The sequence below is a fragment of the Aphidius gifuensis genome, linkage group LG4 (genome assembly GCF_014905175.1).
Source record: "Aphidius gifuensis isolate YNYX2018 linkage group LG4, ASM1490517v1, whole genome shotgun sequence".
Classification (NCBI taxonomy): Eukaryota; Metazoa; Arthropoda; class Insecta; order Hymenoptera; family Braconidae; genus Aphidius; species Aphidius gifuensis.
Window position 1 is genome coordinate 21714671 of NC_057791.1, and position 18655 is coordinate 21733325.

Consider the following 18655-nt stretch of genomic DNA (forward strand, 5'->3'; position numbering starts at 1 on the left):
TAACGTAAAGAAACTTTGTGGAATATATAAACGGTACCTATATATATTAAGTAATTTCATCACTTTTTTATATATGTATAAATAATATATAGCTACACACATTATTCCGATAATTGATATGTTTGTAGTCATTAGTAATGGGATACCATGCTATATACAAAGACAAGTGTAGAGTATCTATATAGCACGATAAAATTTATTCATGTATTAAGTTAAACTCTTTGGTTTTAATTGAAATGAAACACCAGAATAATTAGGAATAAAATACTTATATGGATATACAAATTAATTTTTATTTATTTATTTACTTTTTTTGTCACACTAAATGAAAAACAAAAAATCAATAAGTTTAATACAACTGTTGTATTGAAATTGAGCTTAAAAAAATTAATTAATTAATTGATTAAATTTATAATTTTAATTTTTTATAATAAATTATTTAAATTTATTTTTTTTTTTGAACTTATAACCCAAGTTATCCTGATGTTTTTTTTATTATTTTTTTGAAAATAAAATATAACAATGAATGGTGAGGGTTTTATGTAGAAAATAAAAAACTGCAATATATATAGAGAAGAGATGAGAGAGGACCAACGACTGTTCCCACGCAAGATTAATAAAATGATTTCGTCGAAGTGAGGGCGTAGACAGGATGGGTGATCCTGGCTCTATCTTGAATTACTGATAACGTAAATTTCTTAATAAATATAAAGCTTATTTCTTCAAAAAAAAAAAAAAATCTATTATATTAAATATCAAGTTTTAAAATTTAACTCAAATCAATTTTATAATGTATACTAGAACAAATAATAGAAAGAAAGAAAGAAAGAAAAAAATATGTTTTTTATTATTATTATTCATTTTTTTTTAGGGGCACGTATGATGTTGAGGGCTGTTAAAGAGACTGCCGATAGCATACGTTAGTCAATAGGGGAATATATATTTTTTTTCACTGTTGGGGGTGTTCGTTATATTGGAATGGTACAGAGCATGCACGTTCCTTCTCATTCTTCAACAATTGAATGGGGTCACGTGCTGCTCAACGACCAGCCAACCAACCATCCAACCAACCACCCAACCAACCCCTTCAAGCCGATATCGTATTTGTACAACACGCACTATGTACCTCATCCATTACTACGATCCTATTTTTATTTTTCTTTTTGTTTGTATGAATTTATATATTTCATTTTAAAACTACCCTCTCTATTATTTTACGTATGGATTAAATAACTTGCTCTCTGTCGTTGGTGTATTTTTTTACTAAATATATTTTCATCTCGTATTCACACACTTGTTCTATACAGTCATTGAACAACACAATTCACTCAGCTTTGAATGATGAATCTTATTGTTTTAGAAAAATATTTTTTTTTTTTTTTTTTCTCGTTGAATTACGTGGGAAAAAAAATATATAAATCAAAGTCTTGAATTTTTTTATTTTTGGTTTTTTTAAATGGAATAATATTTTGTAGATGTGGTTTATGAAATGGTATATAAATTTTGTATATAATATTTTAATGAGAATATTAGAAGAAAAAAAATGATAAAAAAATAGTAGGATAGATGGAAGAAAAATATGATATATATAGTAGATGTTTTTCTAGTCTTTATGGATTCCAAATGATGGCTATTTAACACTTGTAGAGACACGTGCCCAAATGAACCACATTTTACTAATAATAGTTTCTGGATTGTACATCATTTATGTCATGCTTGTACTTGGTATATTATTCCCCCTTTGGACTTTTAGCTGAAACATTGCCATTACACAGTGAGAAGTAAAACGTGTGGCAGCTTTGACTAGCAAACACGGGGTATTAATGACCATCTAACCGTTGACACTGTGTATAATAATATTCCCCTTATACATCAAAAAAAAAAAAATACAAAAAAATACAAAAAAAAAAGGAAAAATCACACAATTAAATTCAATACCAAAAGAATAGAAAAAATTTGATTTCTATTTTTTTTTTCCAATTGAAAACAAAATAAAAAAATCAAAAGATTGACAAATGCAAAATCAAATTTGAATTTTAATTGACGAAAATATTGATAAATTAATTTTATAAATAAATATTTAAACAAAATTAATTATATAATTTTTTTTTAATATGAAAAAAAGCATTTTTTTTTTAATTAAAATTTTCTTTTTTAATTTAATTGAATCATAATAAAGTCAACAAAGTCAAGAAAAAAATTAAAGAAAATTTGTAGACAATTAAATATAAATCACAATTAAATTTATTAATAATAAATATATTTAGACAAAAATATTTTTAAAAAAAAAAAGCTTTAAATTTAATAATAAAGAATGCAGTTTAATAATAATTTTTTTAAAATATTTATTTGACATAAATCGAGAGCGGTAATATTATTTGAAAAAGGCAAGGTAGACATGATGTAAGTTATGCTAAAAAATAATAGTATCTATATGACTTTTAAAATTCTTTTAAATGTGCCGATTTATTTAAGCAAAGAATTTAAGCTACTGACGTTACTGGCAAAATTCCATGAGTATTCAAAGTTTCATCTTAGCGTTATATACTCAAGATATCTTGTCCAACCCCCAAATAATTATTATATATTTTTTTTATGTTTATATAATATATAATTCAACATATTTAAAAGACGATAAAATTTTACACGACATATATATAAACGCACAATATTAAAGCTCGTGCCTCACGCTATATAACTGCAGTCTGAATACCATGATACGAGATCTTATATTCCCCTTTCGGCATTTACTTCGACCCGGTCATGATTCATGAGAAGTGATTAGTTTTCTTGCCAACTTCTGCACAGCAAATCTCAAAATATATAAATAATTTTTTTTCCCCAATTTTTTTCTTAAATTCTTTAACTGCAAGATTTATATCAAATATTTTCATAATAATAAACAAAATATTTATTAATAATTATTATAAATATATTTAAGTTTTATGAATTCAAAAAAAAAAAATTGTTACTATTGTTTATGTATTTGTTTGTTTGGTTCATAAGGGCATATGTCTTGTTTAATATATTTTTGATATAAAATAAACACTGTACCACATGTTGCAAGGGTTTTTTTTTTTTTTATTTTTTATTTCTTTTGTTTGCTGATGTGTAAGAACGATTGACATGAGAAGCACCACTTGTGACTGTCACATTTTTTATGTAACAACTTCCTTAACTACTTTAATCTATTATTATGACAACATCAAAAGTCGATATAAAAATATTATGAATTTATTGATGTAATGATGTTACAATATGTGAAATAAAAAATGTTACGTATTGGGTATTTATTTATTTTTGTGAATTTATAATCAAATAAATTGATCAGTATTATTTTTAAATTTTTATAAAACTTTTGTTGTATCTAGATTGTGGAGTAACCAATTTAGACATACCGCTAAAATAAAATTGGGAGTGTTAAGGCACCGGAAAGACAGTGGTCGTTCGTGCTTTGCACCTGCGACACAAAATATCCTCCAACAAATTGGTGATATAAATTCAACAGTGTCACGAGATTTATTTAATTTTTTTTTTTTTTTTTTTTATATTTACTTTAGTTGCCGGCAGTGACAATACAAAACTTATTCAAGGTTTTATTTTTCTCTGGTTAATTCGATACCGTCGATCAATATTTTTTTTTCACAAAAAACAAATTCTAAAGTTATTTTTTGTATCGATAATAAAGACACTTGAATGAAAAATAAAAAAAAAAAAATACAAAAAGAATTGAACATCAGATAAATAATCTTGAAGGTTAAGTGATAATTTCTTTTACAATTTTAATTGTCAAATAGAAATAATATTAATCAATCATGTTTGGTAAAAAAAGAATGGGCAATTATGGTACGTATCAAGTGACAATAAAAATTATTGAAGCAAGACACTTGGTTAAAAATAGTAATCCAATGGTCATTGTGAAAGTTGGAAATCAAAAAAGAAAAACTGATATTAGAGAAAAAACAGATTGCCCATATTACAACGAGGTAAATTGATGAAATTTATTTTTAATTATCAACTTGGATTATTTTATTTTTAAATTTTTATTATTTTTAGTATTTTGTGTTTGAATTTACTTGTGATTTTAATGTACTTATGAGTACGACAATATCAATATCAGTTTATTTGCGAAATTCATTGAGACAAAAAAAATTTTATGGAGGATTGTCTTTTGAAGTTGCAACTGTATGGGATCAGCCAAGTAATTTATATTGATTATTAATTTGCAAATAAAATAGTCTCTGATTTGTTGATTAAAATTAGACGTAAATTTTCTTCCAAATGTCTAATAAATATTAATTTAGTTTCTTTAATTTTCAACACTAATTAATAACTATTTATCATTAAAAAATCAATGCTTTTTTTAAATTTAATATTTAATTTATCAACTAAAAATATTTATATCGATGATAGAGTGAGTTTAATGTCTCTTCTAAATTTCTATCAACTACCAGTAATATTATACTCACAATCGATACAACAGACAACTGTATTTGAATTTTTTGATAACAGATCATGAGTATTATCACAAGTGGGCAATGCTGACAAATCCCAAGGATCATTCAAATGCACCAAGGGGATATGTCAAGTGTAATATATCTGTTATGGCAAAGGGAGATAAATTGCGAACTCATCCTGACTCTGATGACGATGACGAAGATGACATTGAAGGGTAAAATTTAAAAAATATAATTTACTTTAAAGAAATCCCTTCAAACAGCATGACAAACAATTCATCAACTATTTTTAATTTACATTTTAAATAGTCAATTAATTATTTATATACGATTTTTTTTTTCTTTTTTATTTCAGAAAATTATTACTTCCAATTAGAAATTTATCAACTTCCAGTCGACAAAAAGCACGATATGTTTTTTCAATTTATCGAGCAGATGGTTTGCCAAATAGAAAATCAAATATTTATTGTGGAAATTTAAAAAATAATATTAATCCATATATTCAAATATCATTTGCCGGAATGAAGGTAAGTCAACTATTAATTTTTAATTTTTTTTTTATGAATTTTTAACGACAAAAATATATATTCAAATATATGTTTTTATATATTTATGTCAACAAATATCACGTTCAATGTCAATATAAATAACTGACCATTGAAAAAATAAATTTATATATGTATTTTTTTTTTTTTTTTCATTTACTTTTTATGTGTGCCAACTGAGTTGTATTAAATCGATGCAACTCATGAGCGTGTCATACACGATCGATATAGTATAAATGTACAGTCAGCATTGACTTTTACATTTGTCGACAAAATTATCTGACATTTGTATATAATAATATTTTATAAAAATGAGTTATTAATTTTTAAAACTTTATAAATTTTTAAATATACTTTCTTTCGTTTTAAAACTTTTAATTAATTTTTTTTTCAATTTTTCAATTTTTCATTGATAAAAAAATATTAAAAGATAATTTTTTTTTTTATCCACTACTTTTTAATGTAATTATTAATTAATTAATTTATTTATTTTGTATTTTATTTATTTATTAACAATGGTACTTTAATTATGTAAATTTTTAGCGAAAAAAAAATTTAAAATTATAATTTTTTATTTACATTTATTCAAATTACATATTGATTTTATATATATTTTTTTTTACATTGTACATATTGTGATAAAATAAAAAATAATAAAAAACTTGAATAGGGTGAAACGAGTTTACGTAAATGCACATTTACACCACGCTTCAATGAAAATATTATATTCAAAGAAATGTTTCCATCTTTATCAAATCGTGTGAGAATTGCTGTTAAAGATAAAATTTCTGGTTGTAATTCTACAATAATCGCAACTCACCTGTTAAATCTCACGAGTTTATCATATTCCAGTGAAAATGGTATGTAATAATAATACCTTTACTATTATTATATTTATTTAAATTTCATTTTGAAATAATGAATATTTAAAATACCGGAAATATAATTATTATAAAATTTTATATATTCATCAGAGGGCTACTTTAAGAGTAAATATTTAATTATTTATTGAAGGTTTTTTGCCAACATATGGTCCATCTTTTATTCATCTGTACGATGATTCAACGAGTAATAATGTTGAGTGTAGTTGCAGTGGTAAGTGTCGAGACGTGAGACCAATTTATCGAGGCAGAGTACTTATCTCACTCAAGACAGAAATAGATGATCCTGGATCGTCGAGTGGTGACAGAATTGCTATTGAACCAACATTTCCAATATCTGAGGTAAATTTTTACAAATAAAATAATAATAATAATAATGCATACGTCACTATTATCATTAAAAAATAAACCAAATAAATTGGTTCAATTTTTTTTTTTTTGTAAAATAAATATTCTCTTTAATCACGAGAATATAACATCAAAAAAAATATTTTATTATACTGCAAAATTATTAAAATTTAAATTATAATAAATAGATGATAAATTAAAAATAATAAAAAAAAAATTTAAGCATCATAAAAGTAATTATTTTTAATTTTTTTATGATAAAAAATAAAAATTATCGTTTTTTTTTTATGAAATAATTTAATGAATTTTATGATTTTTCTTTTTCATGAAATTAATTATTTTTTTTAGTGATATTAATATACTAAATTCATGATTAATTTATAGAAAAGTATGTGGAATAGTGAAGAGTATCTACTGGTTGGAATAATTTATGATGTCTGCATGATCGATCGATACAGATTCATGAACAAAGCCATTAGTTTTGAAATTAGTTTTGGCAATGCTGGAAATACGGAATTTTCAAACAATATTGATAATAATGACAGTCTAGTGAGTGAGTTTTATTTTTATTAATAAATTTTTTAACTATTATTTTATACCTGGTCATAATAAAATAAATTTTTTTCTTTTTTTTTTTTATATAAATTATAAAGTTTTATGAAGTAAATGTGTATATAAATAAAATGGACTATTATTTTAACGTTTAAATTGTAACTTTTATTATTTCTCTTACGTTTAAGAAAAATAATAACTTTTTATTATGATTTTTTTTTTATTATTTTCTTCATAATGATGATATAAATATAAAATTTTTACAGATGACGTTAATATTGAAAGGTGTAGTGATTTTGATAGTCTTACTGAGCCAAAATTAACAGAAACAATGGATGGTAAATTTAATTATCTTCCATTTGGTTGTAATAAACCGTGTATGTTTGTTAAATCATGTTGGCCAAATCTAGAATGGAGATTATTCAATTCAAACATTCTGACGTTCATCGCAAATTATTTAGTAAGTTGTTGAAGGAAAAAAAAATCGAATAAAACCCAAGCTAATCTGATGGAGTAAAAGCTTTACTAGAAACTTTTTTTTTTTTTGCCTCTTTTCGTATAAATGTTTTGTAAAAAGGAAAAAATTTAGCTTTAATCGCTTTTTTTTATTCTCACTTTTTTTATCTTAATTTTAGTTGAGTAAAAATGACCCCAGATAATTATTATACATTTATTTTTTCATTTTTAATTGTCAAATTTGATAAGAGAATTATTATGACAATTGACAAACACAAAAGTTAAACTAAGAATAATAAATTTAAAATAGTCCCTTGAGATTTAACAAAGTTTTTGTCTTATATCTCGTCGTTGAATAGAATTTTGTATATAAAATAATAATAATCATTGAGGATTGTATATTTTTTTTTTTTTTACTATCAAACTAAGGTGAAATTTTATTCTTTTTATTATTAAAAAAAATATAAGAATTGTAAGCTTAACCTAATTTTCAATTGAAGCGAATTTTTATAGAACATTTAGGTTTATTTTCTTGAAAATTTAAATAAAATTATGCCAAAAATGATACTGTGTATGAAATAATAACTGCAGATGTTTTTATAAAAAAATAAACTTATGAAAAATGTTAATTTTAGGAAGAGGAACTTGGTAAATTAGAAGCACTTATTGCAGTTGAAAATGGAATGGCATATGAAGCTTATAATGGAATAATTGGATCGTTGAAATTTTACTGTATGCATTATTTGAAAATATTGAATACTGAAAAATACCATGAGAATGGAGGAACAACAATATTGGATAAGCAACGTGTTAATTATTGTCGGGAATTTATTCAAGAAATATTAAAAATGATAAAAATTAATGGAAATCTTCCGAATAATAATTACATTAAAATTGCAATGATACATGCTTATAAATATTTACAAAAAATTCGTGAAGCCTGTGATGATGTAAGTATTAAACTATAAAATTAATTAAATATTTTGTTTCATTTATATTTAAAATTTTTAAAAATGAATATAATATTTGTGTTTTATAAATAATTAAAACAAGTCTATTTTAAATAATTTATTTATCAGCCACAGCATGGATTCCCGGATGTATTTATTTGGATGATTTCTGGTAAAAGACGTGTTGCATTGACTCGTTTAAAATCAACTGAAATTATTTATTCAGAAGATACAATGTCTTGTGGTACTAAATGCGGACAACGAATAAATTTATTTATAAAAAATTTTAATGATGAACAAGATAATCCAACTGACTATAGTCCATGTAATATTGAAATTTTTATTTGGCTTGGTAATATTAAATATTCAGCAGCATGTTGGAGTAAAATTCCAGCTGGTTATAAAGTTGAATATTCTACAAATATTGAAAAATTTCCAAAATACATTGAGTACACTGAATCAACGGTAAAAATTCTATTTTATTTTTTATTTAAAATTAATTTAAATACATAACAAGATGCTATAATATTTATTATTGTTTTAAAGTTTAAAATTATAATAATTTCTTTGATATTATTTTAGAAATTTCAATTACGAGCTCATATTTTTCAAGGACGTTTTGATACTGGTATGGATTCGTCTGGATTAATGGATCCATTTATTCAAGTTATCTTTCGTGGATGTACATTAACGACCCAAGTAAATTTTAATAAATGATAATGATACTGGTCCGAGCTTGATAATATATCAAGTTGAATAAAATAAAGGGTAATTTGTTAATTTATTTATTGAACAGTGGATTCAACAGAGCTTAGCGCCAGTTTGGGATGAGACACTTGTATTTCCACCGATTGAGATACATGGTACTTCTGATAATATCAAAAAATTACCACCAAAAATACTCGTTGAAGCTTTTGACTATGATCGTTGTGTTAGTAAATATTTTATTTTATATATAAATTTATATTAAATTGACATTTTTTTTTCTGAATTTTAAAATAAAAAAATTGTGAATTTATGAAAAAAAATATTTACATAAATTCTATAGACAATCAATGTTTAAAAAAATGTCAATTTAACATGTAAAAATATTTATTTCAACATCAAAAAAAAATGTGGAATGTAAATTTTTTATTTTCAAATGTCAGATGAATTTTACTTTGAAAAAATAACTCAAGTTTTTGTTATTAATTCAAGCTACAGGATGTTGTTCTTGTAGTATGTTTTTTTTTTTTATTTGTAAATTATTAACACAGATATTTTATTTCGTAATGATTCAACCGGAAACTTTACGTTCAGGATATTATATTTTATGAAACAGATAAAAAAACTATTATAAAATTAAATTATCACTGAACAATAGAAAAATAAAATTTGATTGAAATCAGGTCACTCAAACTTCGAGGGGTTGTGAATTGAATTAAGAGTTAAAAGAAAAAAAATAAAATAAATATAACAGTAATGTTAATTTATATTTTAGGGAACTAAAGAATTTTGTGGTAGATGTATTTCCGAGCCAGTTGTTAAATTAAGTTGTGAAACCTATTCACCACCAATTTTGACCTGGCATAAATTTCAATCGCAAAAGGATTTCAATTGCAGTATACTAGCTGCATTTGAACTTATAGAGGTAAATAAATAATAAACCAAAAAATAAAGGAAAACAAATAATCAATTTACAAATAAATAATTTAAATATTATAATTATCAATTGTCAAGATTAATCATGGTGAATTGGTGGATCCACCACTCAACACAATATCTGAAAATGAAATGAACAGAATATATAATTTACCAGATGACATCAAGCCAAAAATGAAAAGTCATCGTTTTGAAATAATTTTCTGGGGTGTTAGAGACATGAAAAAAATTAATTGCATCAGCATAAACAAGCCGAAAATTATTCTCGAGTGTTCTGGCATACAAATTGTCTCTGAGGTCATTGATAATTATAAAAAATACAGTAATTTTAATGATAATCATGTTATTATTGATCTGGTAAATATTATTCAAATTTTTTTTTTAAATTAAAACAAGTGTTTATGAAAATTTAATGATATTATTCAAACAGGATTTACCGGAATTGGATATATATTATCCACCAATAACCATCAAAGCATTTGATTCACGAAGCTTTGGAAACTCATATGTTGGTGTTTGTATTATACCAACAGCTCATATTTTTTTAAAAAATTTAATAACACAGGATGATTATTTTACAGCAATATATAATAATAAAAATAATAAATTTTTTAATAAAAACAAATCAACAGATATACGTTAGTTTAAATAGATTTTTTATTTTATTTTTTCATTTAAAAATGGATAAATTGATAAAAATGAAATTTAAAATTTTAGTTCCATTGCCAATGGATTATGATGTTGAAAAAGAAGAAACAAAGGGTTTAATAAGTTATAAAAAATTATCAGGTGTTGATTTTATGTATAAAGTTAAAAAATTTGCAAATTTTGTTAGAATGTTACCTGATAATTTTAAAATTAGTGATAAAAATGAAAAACAAATTTATGGAAATGATGAGGATGAAAATCATGATTGGTGGAGCAAATATTATGCATCACTTGAGGTAAATTTAATATTCAATAATTTATTTATTCAACTATTCACTTAAAAGTTAAATTGTTTATTTATTTTTCTCTCGCAATTTACCTGACGAACTTTAAAAATATATCTATCGAAACATTTTCTGTAGAGAAATTAAAAATCAAAAAAACTTGATAATAGAATTTATTTTATTCAGCAAAAAATAATGCTTGGATCTTGATGAAATTTTTTTTGGAAATAGCTGAAACCTTTCTCTATTTATTTGCCAAATTTTAGAAATATCTATTTAGGCGTTTTTCTAAGAGAATTTTTTAAAATTTTAATACGAAAGCTTTTTTAAAATGCATTCAAAAATTTTACGTTGACATTGAATGAAACATTGCTATCATGTTTATCATAGCAAATAGAGAAAAAAATTACCTTTCTTTTTATTTTTTTAATTTAACAACCTTCTTTGCTATTTTTATGATATTCTATCTTTTTATTTTATCCCCAGGAAGAAAGATATCTCGAGCTTGGAATAAAAAAACCACTGTTGCCAGGCCAAAAACCAGTGGCAACACTCAAGGTATTATTTAAGTATCCAATAAAATGCAAATAAAAAAAATATATATTTAATGATAGTAGATTTATCCAATGGAATTAGAATTACAACCAGAATTCTGTGGTTTTCAAGATAAATTGACAACATTTGAATTATCAAGGGGAAAAAAAACAAATGATCCTTATTACAATGGAAAAAATTATTGCGGAAAATTTAAGGTTACTTATCATATTTTTTTTTTTTACTTTATCTATTTTATTTTTCAAATTCTTTTTTCGCTTTTATCAAGTAAATGTTAGCCTGTGGGCTTAGCCATCTGTCTTTTTAAAAAATATATATATGTATCCACAATATCACCACAGGCGTTAAACACTTGGGCAATTGCCAAAATACAAATATTTCATGAATATGACTCATGCTGATACACATTTTGTGAAATTGCATAATAATATTTAAACACATGACATGTACCAGTATAATTGGTACAATACTTGGATCATTAAATTTTCAATCATAAAATTATATAATTTATGATATCATGTGTTCAGTAATATTATTGAAATCTTTAAATTAATTTTAGCCCATCATACTTGAGAAATTTTTATATCAATCTAAAAAATTTATTTTTTAATAATTTTCAAATAGATTTTAATCTTGATTATTTTTTAAATATAAATAAATAGTATAATTAATTTTAATTTTTGTATTTTTTAAATCTTTGAATTAATTTTAGATCACTATATTTAGAAGTTTTTTTTTTTTAAATTTTCATCTTAAATTTTTTTCCAAACTATAAATGCTTAATTTTTTTTTTTTAAATAAATATTAGTTCTTAGATTTTTATTTCAATATATAAAATTTTTTGATATTTTTAAATTATATATAACATGCAGATATTTTGAATTGGCGAGTTATAAAATATGAACAGAAAAAAAAGAAAAAAATATTATTTAAAGCACGTATGAATGAATTTTTTTTGACAAAATAAAAACAGAAAAAATACATTTGTTTATTAGAAATATAAATATATAATTAAAAGCTAAATAACAAAATAAATTAATAAATATTAACAAAATTTAACAGGGAAAAATAGCAATATATCCTTGGCCGAGTTTAAAAAAAATCAACTGCAGGACAATGTGTGGACATGATGCATCATTTGGTCTATTGACTGATTACCCATCACCAACACCAGTCAAAATAACTCTCCGTGTGTACATAGTAAAAGGTAAAATAGAAAAAAAAACAAAAACAAATATCAATCAAGTTATTGAATTAAATATTTTCAGTTAGTTTGATTTTAAAATTAAATCTCTCATATAAAAACAATGCTCAATCACTATTTTCAATTTTAAATCTGCGAAAAAAATTTGCATTTATAAATTGATTAATAACAAATACACTTGTGATTTTTTGTTTTTTTTTTTCAAATCAAATTTGACCCATGACTCGTTTAACAATTATCTTTTGATGTGGTTATATCAAATTGACATATCATAGTTATGACGTATTAAAATTTAAATTCATCGAGTACACTGAATACAATAGCTACAAAATATCGAGTATATAACAGTTTACTCAATAATATTGCTACCTAACCAACAGCAAAATTGATGATGATAAATCTTGTCAATTTACCAAGCTTCAAAATTTTCAACTATTCCAACAATATGGCTATTATTTACACATGAAATACTTTTTTTTTTTTTTTTTTCAGCTATCAATCTGCATCCAAACGATGCACTCACTGGTAAATCAGATCCATATATTCGTATTAAACTTGGTAAAAATTATATAAATGATAAAAAAAATTATATACCAAATCAGCTGAATCCAATATTTGGAAAGTAAGTTCTTTCATTGATTCAATTTAATTTTAAATTAATTTAATTAAATATATTTCATTAGATGTTTTGAAATGGAAGCACAATTTCCAAGAGATCATACACTTATAATACAAATTTGGGATTATGATTCAACGAGTTCTGATGATCTTATTGGTGAGACTAAAATTGATATTGAAAATCGTTATTACAGTAATCATCGTGGTACTTGTGGTATATCAAAAATTTATTGTAAAAATGGATACAATGCTTGGCGTGATCGTGAAAAACCAACAAGCATACTTGAATCATTGTGTAAAAAAAATAATTTAGAAATGCCAGAGTATACAAAAACAGCTGTTGTTATTGGCAAACAAAAATTTTTATTTACACAAAATTTAGATGACATTGATGAGACAGGTTTGTTCATTATATCAAGCAGAAATTTATTTTTTTTTTTTCCCAACAAAAATCTAATTTATTTTTGCAGATAAAGAAGAATGCATGGCTCTAAATGTACTTCATCAGTGGCAAAATTTTCCAATTTGTGGTGTATCACTAGTGCCTGAACATGTTGAACGACGTTCACTCTTAAATCCTAAAAAACCAGGACTTGAACAGGTTATTTGCATTTTTAAATCTCAAAGCAACGTGACTCGTTTTTAAATTAAATTTCTTTAAAAATGTCATTAGTTTAAATTAGAAAAGGAAAATTAAACAACACTGTGCATTATGATTAATTGCATAATTAATTTGATGACTAATTAAACGAGAAAATACTATTTAACTTTATTACAGGGTAAATTAGAACTATGGATTGACATGCTTCACTCAGATGACCTACCACCAAAACCTCCAATTGACATTAAACCACAATTACCAATAGAATATGAATTACGTGTTATTATTTGGAACACTGAGGATATACCACTCGTCGATAGTCAATTTTTGAGTGGTGAAAAAAGCTCAGACATCTATGTTAAAGGGTTAATAAAATATATTACATTATTTTTATTATTATAAATTATTATTAATATTAATTTAATTTTCTATTTTTTTGATGATGTCTATTATTAAATTTGCTAGTCATTTTTTCAAATAATTTTATGAGCAAATTTAAGGTGTAACAAAGAGCTTTAATTAAATTTAAATAGTCAAAGAAAATAAAAGCTAAATGTGCAACTATTTCGTAATATAATTTATATCAAAAAATATTAAAATTTAATTAATGAGCCATGAATATATTTTAGAACAATATTAATTATAAATTATAAATAATTATTAATTATTTTATCAATATTATTTAATTAATAATATTTTATAATTTAAAAAATTTGTTTTATATTTTTATTATTAAATAAATCTATAAAAAATTAATATTTATTGTAAATTTAAATAATAATTTATAAATATTAAATTTAATTGATTAACAAGTATAATTTTAATTTGTTTTTCAAGTGTTTATTGTATAAACCAAAAACTACTTGTTAAATATTCAATGAAATAGATAAACACGTACTTGAAATTTAACTCTTGTTTAACTTTTAAAGTTGGATATTATATGAGGATCATCAAAAAACTGATATACACTACAATTCATTAAATGGTGAGGGTAATTTTAATTGGAGATTTGTATTTCGTTTTATGTATTCAAAAGCTGAACAACTTATAATTGTGAAAAGAAAATTATCAATCCTAGAACGTGACAGAACTGAACAAAAACTACCATGTAAATTAAATATTCAAGTTTGGGATAGTGATCATTTTTCAGCTGATGATTTTTTAGGTAAAATTATTGATTTAATATTTTTTTAAATAATAAATTACTCAGAGCCTAGAATTGTCATCGACACATGTTCAAAAAAAAAAGTATAACAAAATGCTTTATTAGAGTATTTTTTTTTTCCATTACAGGCTCACTTACAATTGATTTATCACGAATGCCACGTGGTTGTGCCAATTCTAAAAATTGTACATTAAAAGTAACAGATCAAAAATCACCAACAGTCAATCTTTTTAAAGTCATGAGAACAAGAGCTTGGTGGCCGTTAACTGGTGTTATGTCAAATGGAACATACACTCAAGCGGTGAGTATATTTATCATTTGCCCCAAAAAAAAAATATAATTAATTACAAGGAAGAATGTTGAGGCAAAACAACCAAAAAAAAAAAAAATACCCAACACTATAATTTTTACTGGAAAACGCTGACTATTTGCTGCAAGTTTATTTATATTTTTTTTCACCTCAAACATTAACAAAGAAGAATGATTTATGAGTACATCTCGTGTTTTTTATTTCTCTATTTTTGGCTGTTTTAAAAAGTTTTTTAAAAAAATAATATTTATTGTGTTGAAGCGGGTTGTAGATGGACTAGAGCTTTTGAAATTGCAAATTGCATTTGAATGAAAATGTATTCATGTTGTATACTCAATTATAAAACAAACAATTTAACAGTGGGTTATAATTTTTGAGTTTTATGAATGATAAAATAAAAATCAATTAACTCAACTTATATTGTGATGAATAGACAGATTGTCTGTTTAGGAACAATAGATATCAAACGGCTAATAGTAATGCCACTGAATTGGCACACAAACAATGAAATATATATATCGATTTGGCGTTTCAATTACACTGGGGATATCTGTCGCTAAACTCGGAACATTGTCTTACATCACAATTGGATTAACCTGGCCTATCTACCAAGCTTCACATTTCAAATGAAAATAATAAAAAAAATTGTCTCTCAAAAAATGACATTATTTGACATGCAATTTATTATTTATATTTCTATTTGAAATTCCCAGATGTATGTTCATTGAAAATATTATTGTTTTATATTTTATAAAAATTTTTTGAGGATAAGGTTTTTTGTCTGATGGGAATTTGTCATTTAATTGAGATGAAAATTTTCATGTTTAAATGAATATATAAACATGCAATGCGTGATTATTTTTTTTTGTTACAGGGTAAAGTGGAAATGGAAATGACGCTTGTTCCGGTTGAAGAAGCTAATGAAAAACCCGTGGGAAAAGGACGAAGCCCACCGAGTCCATTGCCTCCACCCGAGTAAGCAATCTATTGACATGTTAAGTAAACAAGTTTTAGCTCTCAAGAGACGTCTTGTACTATGTAGTAGATAAAAAAAAATTACAATTTTTTAAAAAGGTTGTTTAGGGATTTTTAAAGTTATAAATAATATGTCAATATTGAGGATGTCTAAATATTATTTTTTTATTTTTTAAATACAAATTTTTCGATCAAATAATATCCTGGTAAATAAATTTCCAAATAAAAAAAACAATTAATTAATTTAAAAATTTATTAATCAATGTATTTTAATGACTCAATATTATTATTATTTGAAATTTATTTTTTATCTTGAAAATATTGTTTGAAATGTTTATGATTTTTTTGAATTTATTTTTGATAAATTTGTGATTTTTTTTTTTTTTTGTACCGAATATTTCCCACCAAGTTTTTTTTATTGTTTTCAAAATAAATGAATTATTTAACCAGGATATTTTTGTCGAAAAACTTTAATAATTTTGGAAAAAATTTATGATAATATCTCGCGAAAAATTTTCCTCAAAAAAAATACCGATAACATTAAATAATGCTTTTATTTTATTTTTTTTATATTCAAAACGATAGAGATATTTAAAGGCATAAATAACATTTATATTACATGGGGGAGATTGTATTTATGATATGTTTTATAAGAGTCAATTCATAAATTTTCTAAAAGCCAACACGTGTCACTGATATATCCCTCTTGAAAAATAAAAAATAAATAAAAACACGACAAAAAAAAAACAAAAAAGAAAATTTTTCAACGCTTTCGTGCGACTTTTCTTATCTACATAATAAATATATTAATTGTATTGTTCAGAATTTTACAAATTGCACAGTTAAGATATAAATGGATAATAGAAAAGTCACGTTTTATTTAAAGCACAACGACATTTTTATAAATAGTTCGATAATCAGATATCTTTTTACAAACAAAACCCTAAAAAAAAAAATATTTTCATTCGGAATCTACGTTAAAAAAAATAAAATAATCATAATAATAAAAAAAAAAAAGCTTTTGCAAGCTCAATGATGCATAATACAAAGTTTCTTTAGAATAAAAAAAATTATATACATAGAAAATAGCACTTAATCCAAAATCAAATTATAATAATTGTATTTTTTTTTTCCAGTCGACCTGACACATCATTTTCTTGGTTTCGTAATCCATGGAAAGCTTGTTGCTTTGTTGTTTGTCGCTATTACAAATGGCGCATTGCATTTTGTTCAATGATATTTTTACTAATAATGCTATTAGTCGTTGGAATTTATGCAGTTCCTGGCTATCTCGTCAAGAAAATACTCAATGTTTAAAAAAATAAAATAAAATTTTTACATACTTATAAAATATAATTATTTGTATATATAAATAATTTTTATTTATTTTTATAAATAAAAATAAATAATAAAAATAAATAAACTCACGATTAAAATTACATGAAACCGAGCTTTATTTCTGGATTCTTGCACGTTCAATTGAATAGAAGACGAGTGAATAAAAAAAAAATTAAAAAAATAAAACTTAAATGAGTTTTACATGAATGGGAGTTGAAATGATAATTAAATTCAATATTACGAAGGGTTATGGAATAAAAGGTTGAGCTATTTTTTGTTTGGTGCCTCATTAAATTAAAAATGCAAATTCAGCAGATATATAAAAAAAAAATGATGCTCGTCGGACAGGATATATGTAAGCACAGTATTATTTTCATTTTGTCGATGTGTTAAAACGTCAGATGAGCTTATTCGTCTGTTTTAAAAGCTCACTGTTGTTATACACAAACAAAAAAAATATTATACATTCAAGATAATGAGAATGTATATATCGCGATAGTTGCAAAATTGAATGATGTTGGAGATGTTTGATGAATAGAAATTGTGATGGTAGCAGTATGTTGGGCTGTTAACAAAGAGGGGCAAAACGTAAGAGGAGAGTTTATTTACGTGACCTCAACTAAGAAATCAATAATCCACTATTTTACACCTGAGATAAAGTATGATAATTCAAAAAAAAGAAAAAAAGCTTTTTAATTTATTATTACTATTGTTATTATATAAAACAGCTGTTTGTATTTTTTTTTCTTTTAATAAAAATATATATTTTGTATTATTTTTATTTTTTTTTCATAAATATTTTTTATATTTCTTTATTATTGTTTAATTTATTTCATATCAATTAATTTTTTTCACAGTTATTTATGAATTTTTTTCTTTTATAGAAAATAAAAATATACCATTACAATTGCTAAATATATTTCGTTATTTTTTTCAAACTGTTTGTAATTTTTTTTTTTCTGAATATATTTTATTTTTGATTTTTTTAATTTAAATCTAAATTCTATTAATAATATTTACTGAATTGTTTTTTTAGATAGAAATTAATATAATCAATTAGACAAAAATAATTTCAACAGTTGCTGGGGAATTTTCATGAATTAAAAATTAAAATTAACGACAAATTT

The 18655-nt window shown here is 23.5% G+C and overlaps 1 protein-coding gene across 1 annotated transcript; it reads left to right on the forward strand.

Annotated features, from left to right (window-relative positions):
- Window positions 1-3815: 3815 nt before the first annotated feature.
- LOC122854049 (otoferlin) lies at window positions 3816-17507 on the forward strand. Its single transcript, XM_044154461.1, has 29 exons — window positions 3816-3986; window positions 4057-4201; window positions 4513-4672; window positions 4813-4984; window positions 5673-5862; window positions 6017-6225; window positions 6616-6780; window positions 7050-7095; window positions 7137-7243; window positions 7875-8189; window positions 8319-8654; window positions 8772-8888; window positions 8986-9120; window positions 9670-9819; window positions 9909-10187; window positions 10261-10348; window positions 10548-10592; window positions 10641-10774; window positions 11249-11320; window positions 11380-11514; window positions 12380-12524; window positions 13014-13143; window positions 13205-13539; window positions 13610-13740; window positions 13918-14105; window positions 14670-14905; window positions 15034-15206; window positions 16090-16190; window positions 17327-17507. Exons 1-29 carry the CDS (start codon window positions 3816-3818, stop codon window positions 17505-17507), a joined length of 4791 nt encoding a protein of 1596 aa, XP_044010396.1.
- Window positions 17508-18655: the final 1148 nt, after the last annotated feature.

Coding starts and splice junctions, on each gene's coding strand:
- LOC122854049 (XM_044154461.1), top strand. CDS start 3,816: ATGTTTGGTAAAAAAAGAATGGGCAATTATGGTACGTATCAAGTGACA. Junction 9,121..9,669: donor CTTTTGACTATGATCGTTGT/GTTAGTAAATAT, acceptor TTTATATTTTAG/GGAACTAAAGAATTTTGTGG. Junction 16,191..17,326: donor AGTCCATTGCCTCCACCCGA/GTAAGCAATCTA, acceptor TTTTTTTTCCAG/TCGACCTGACACATCATTTT.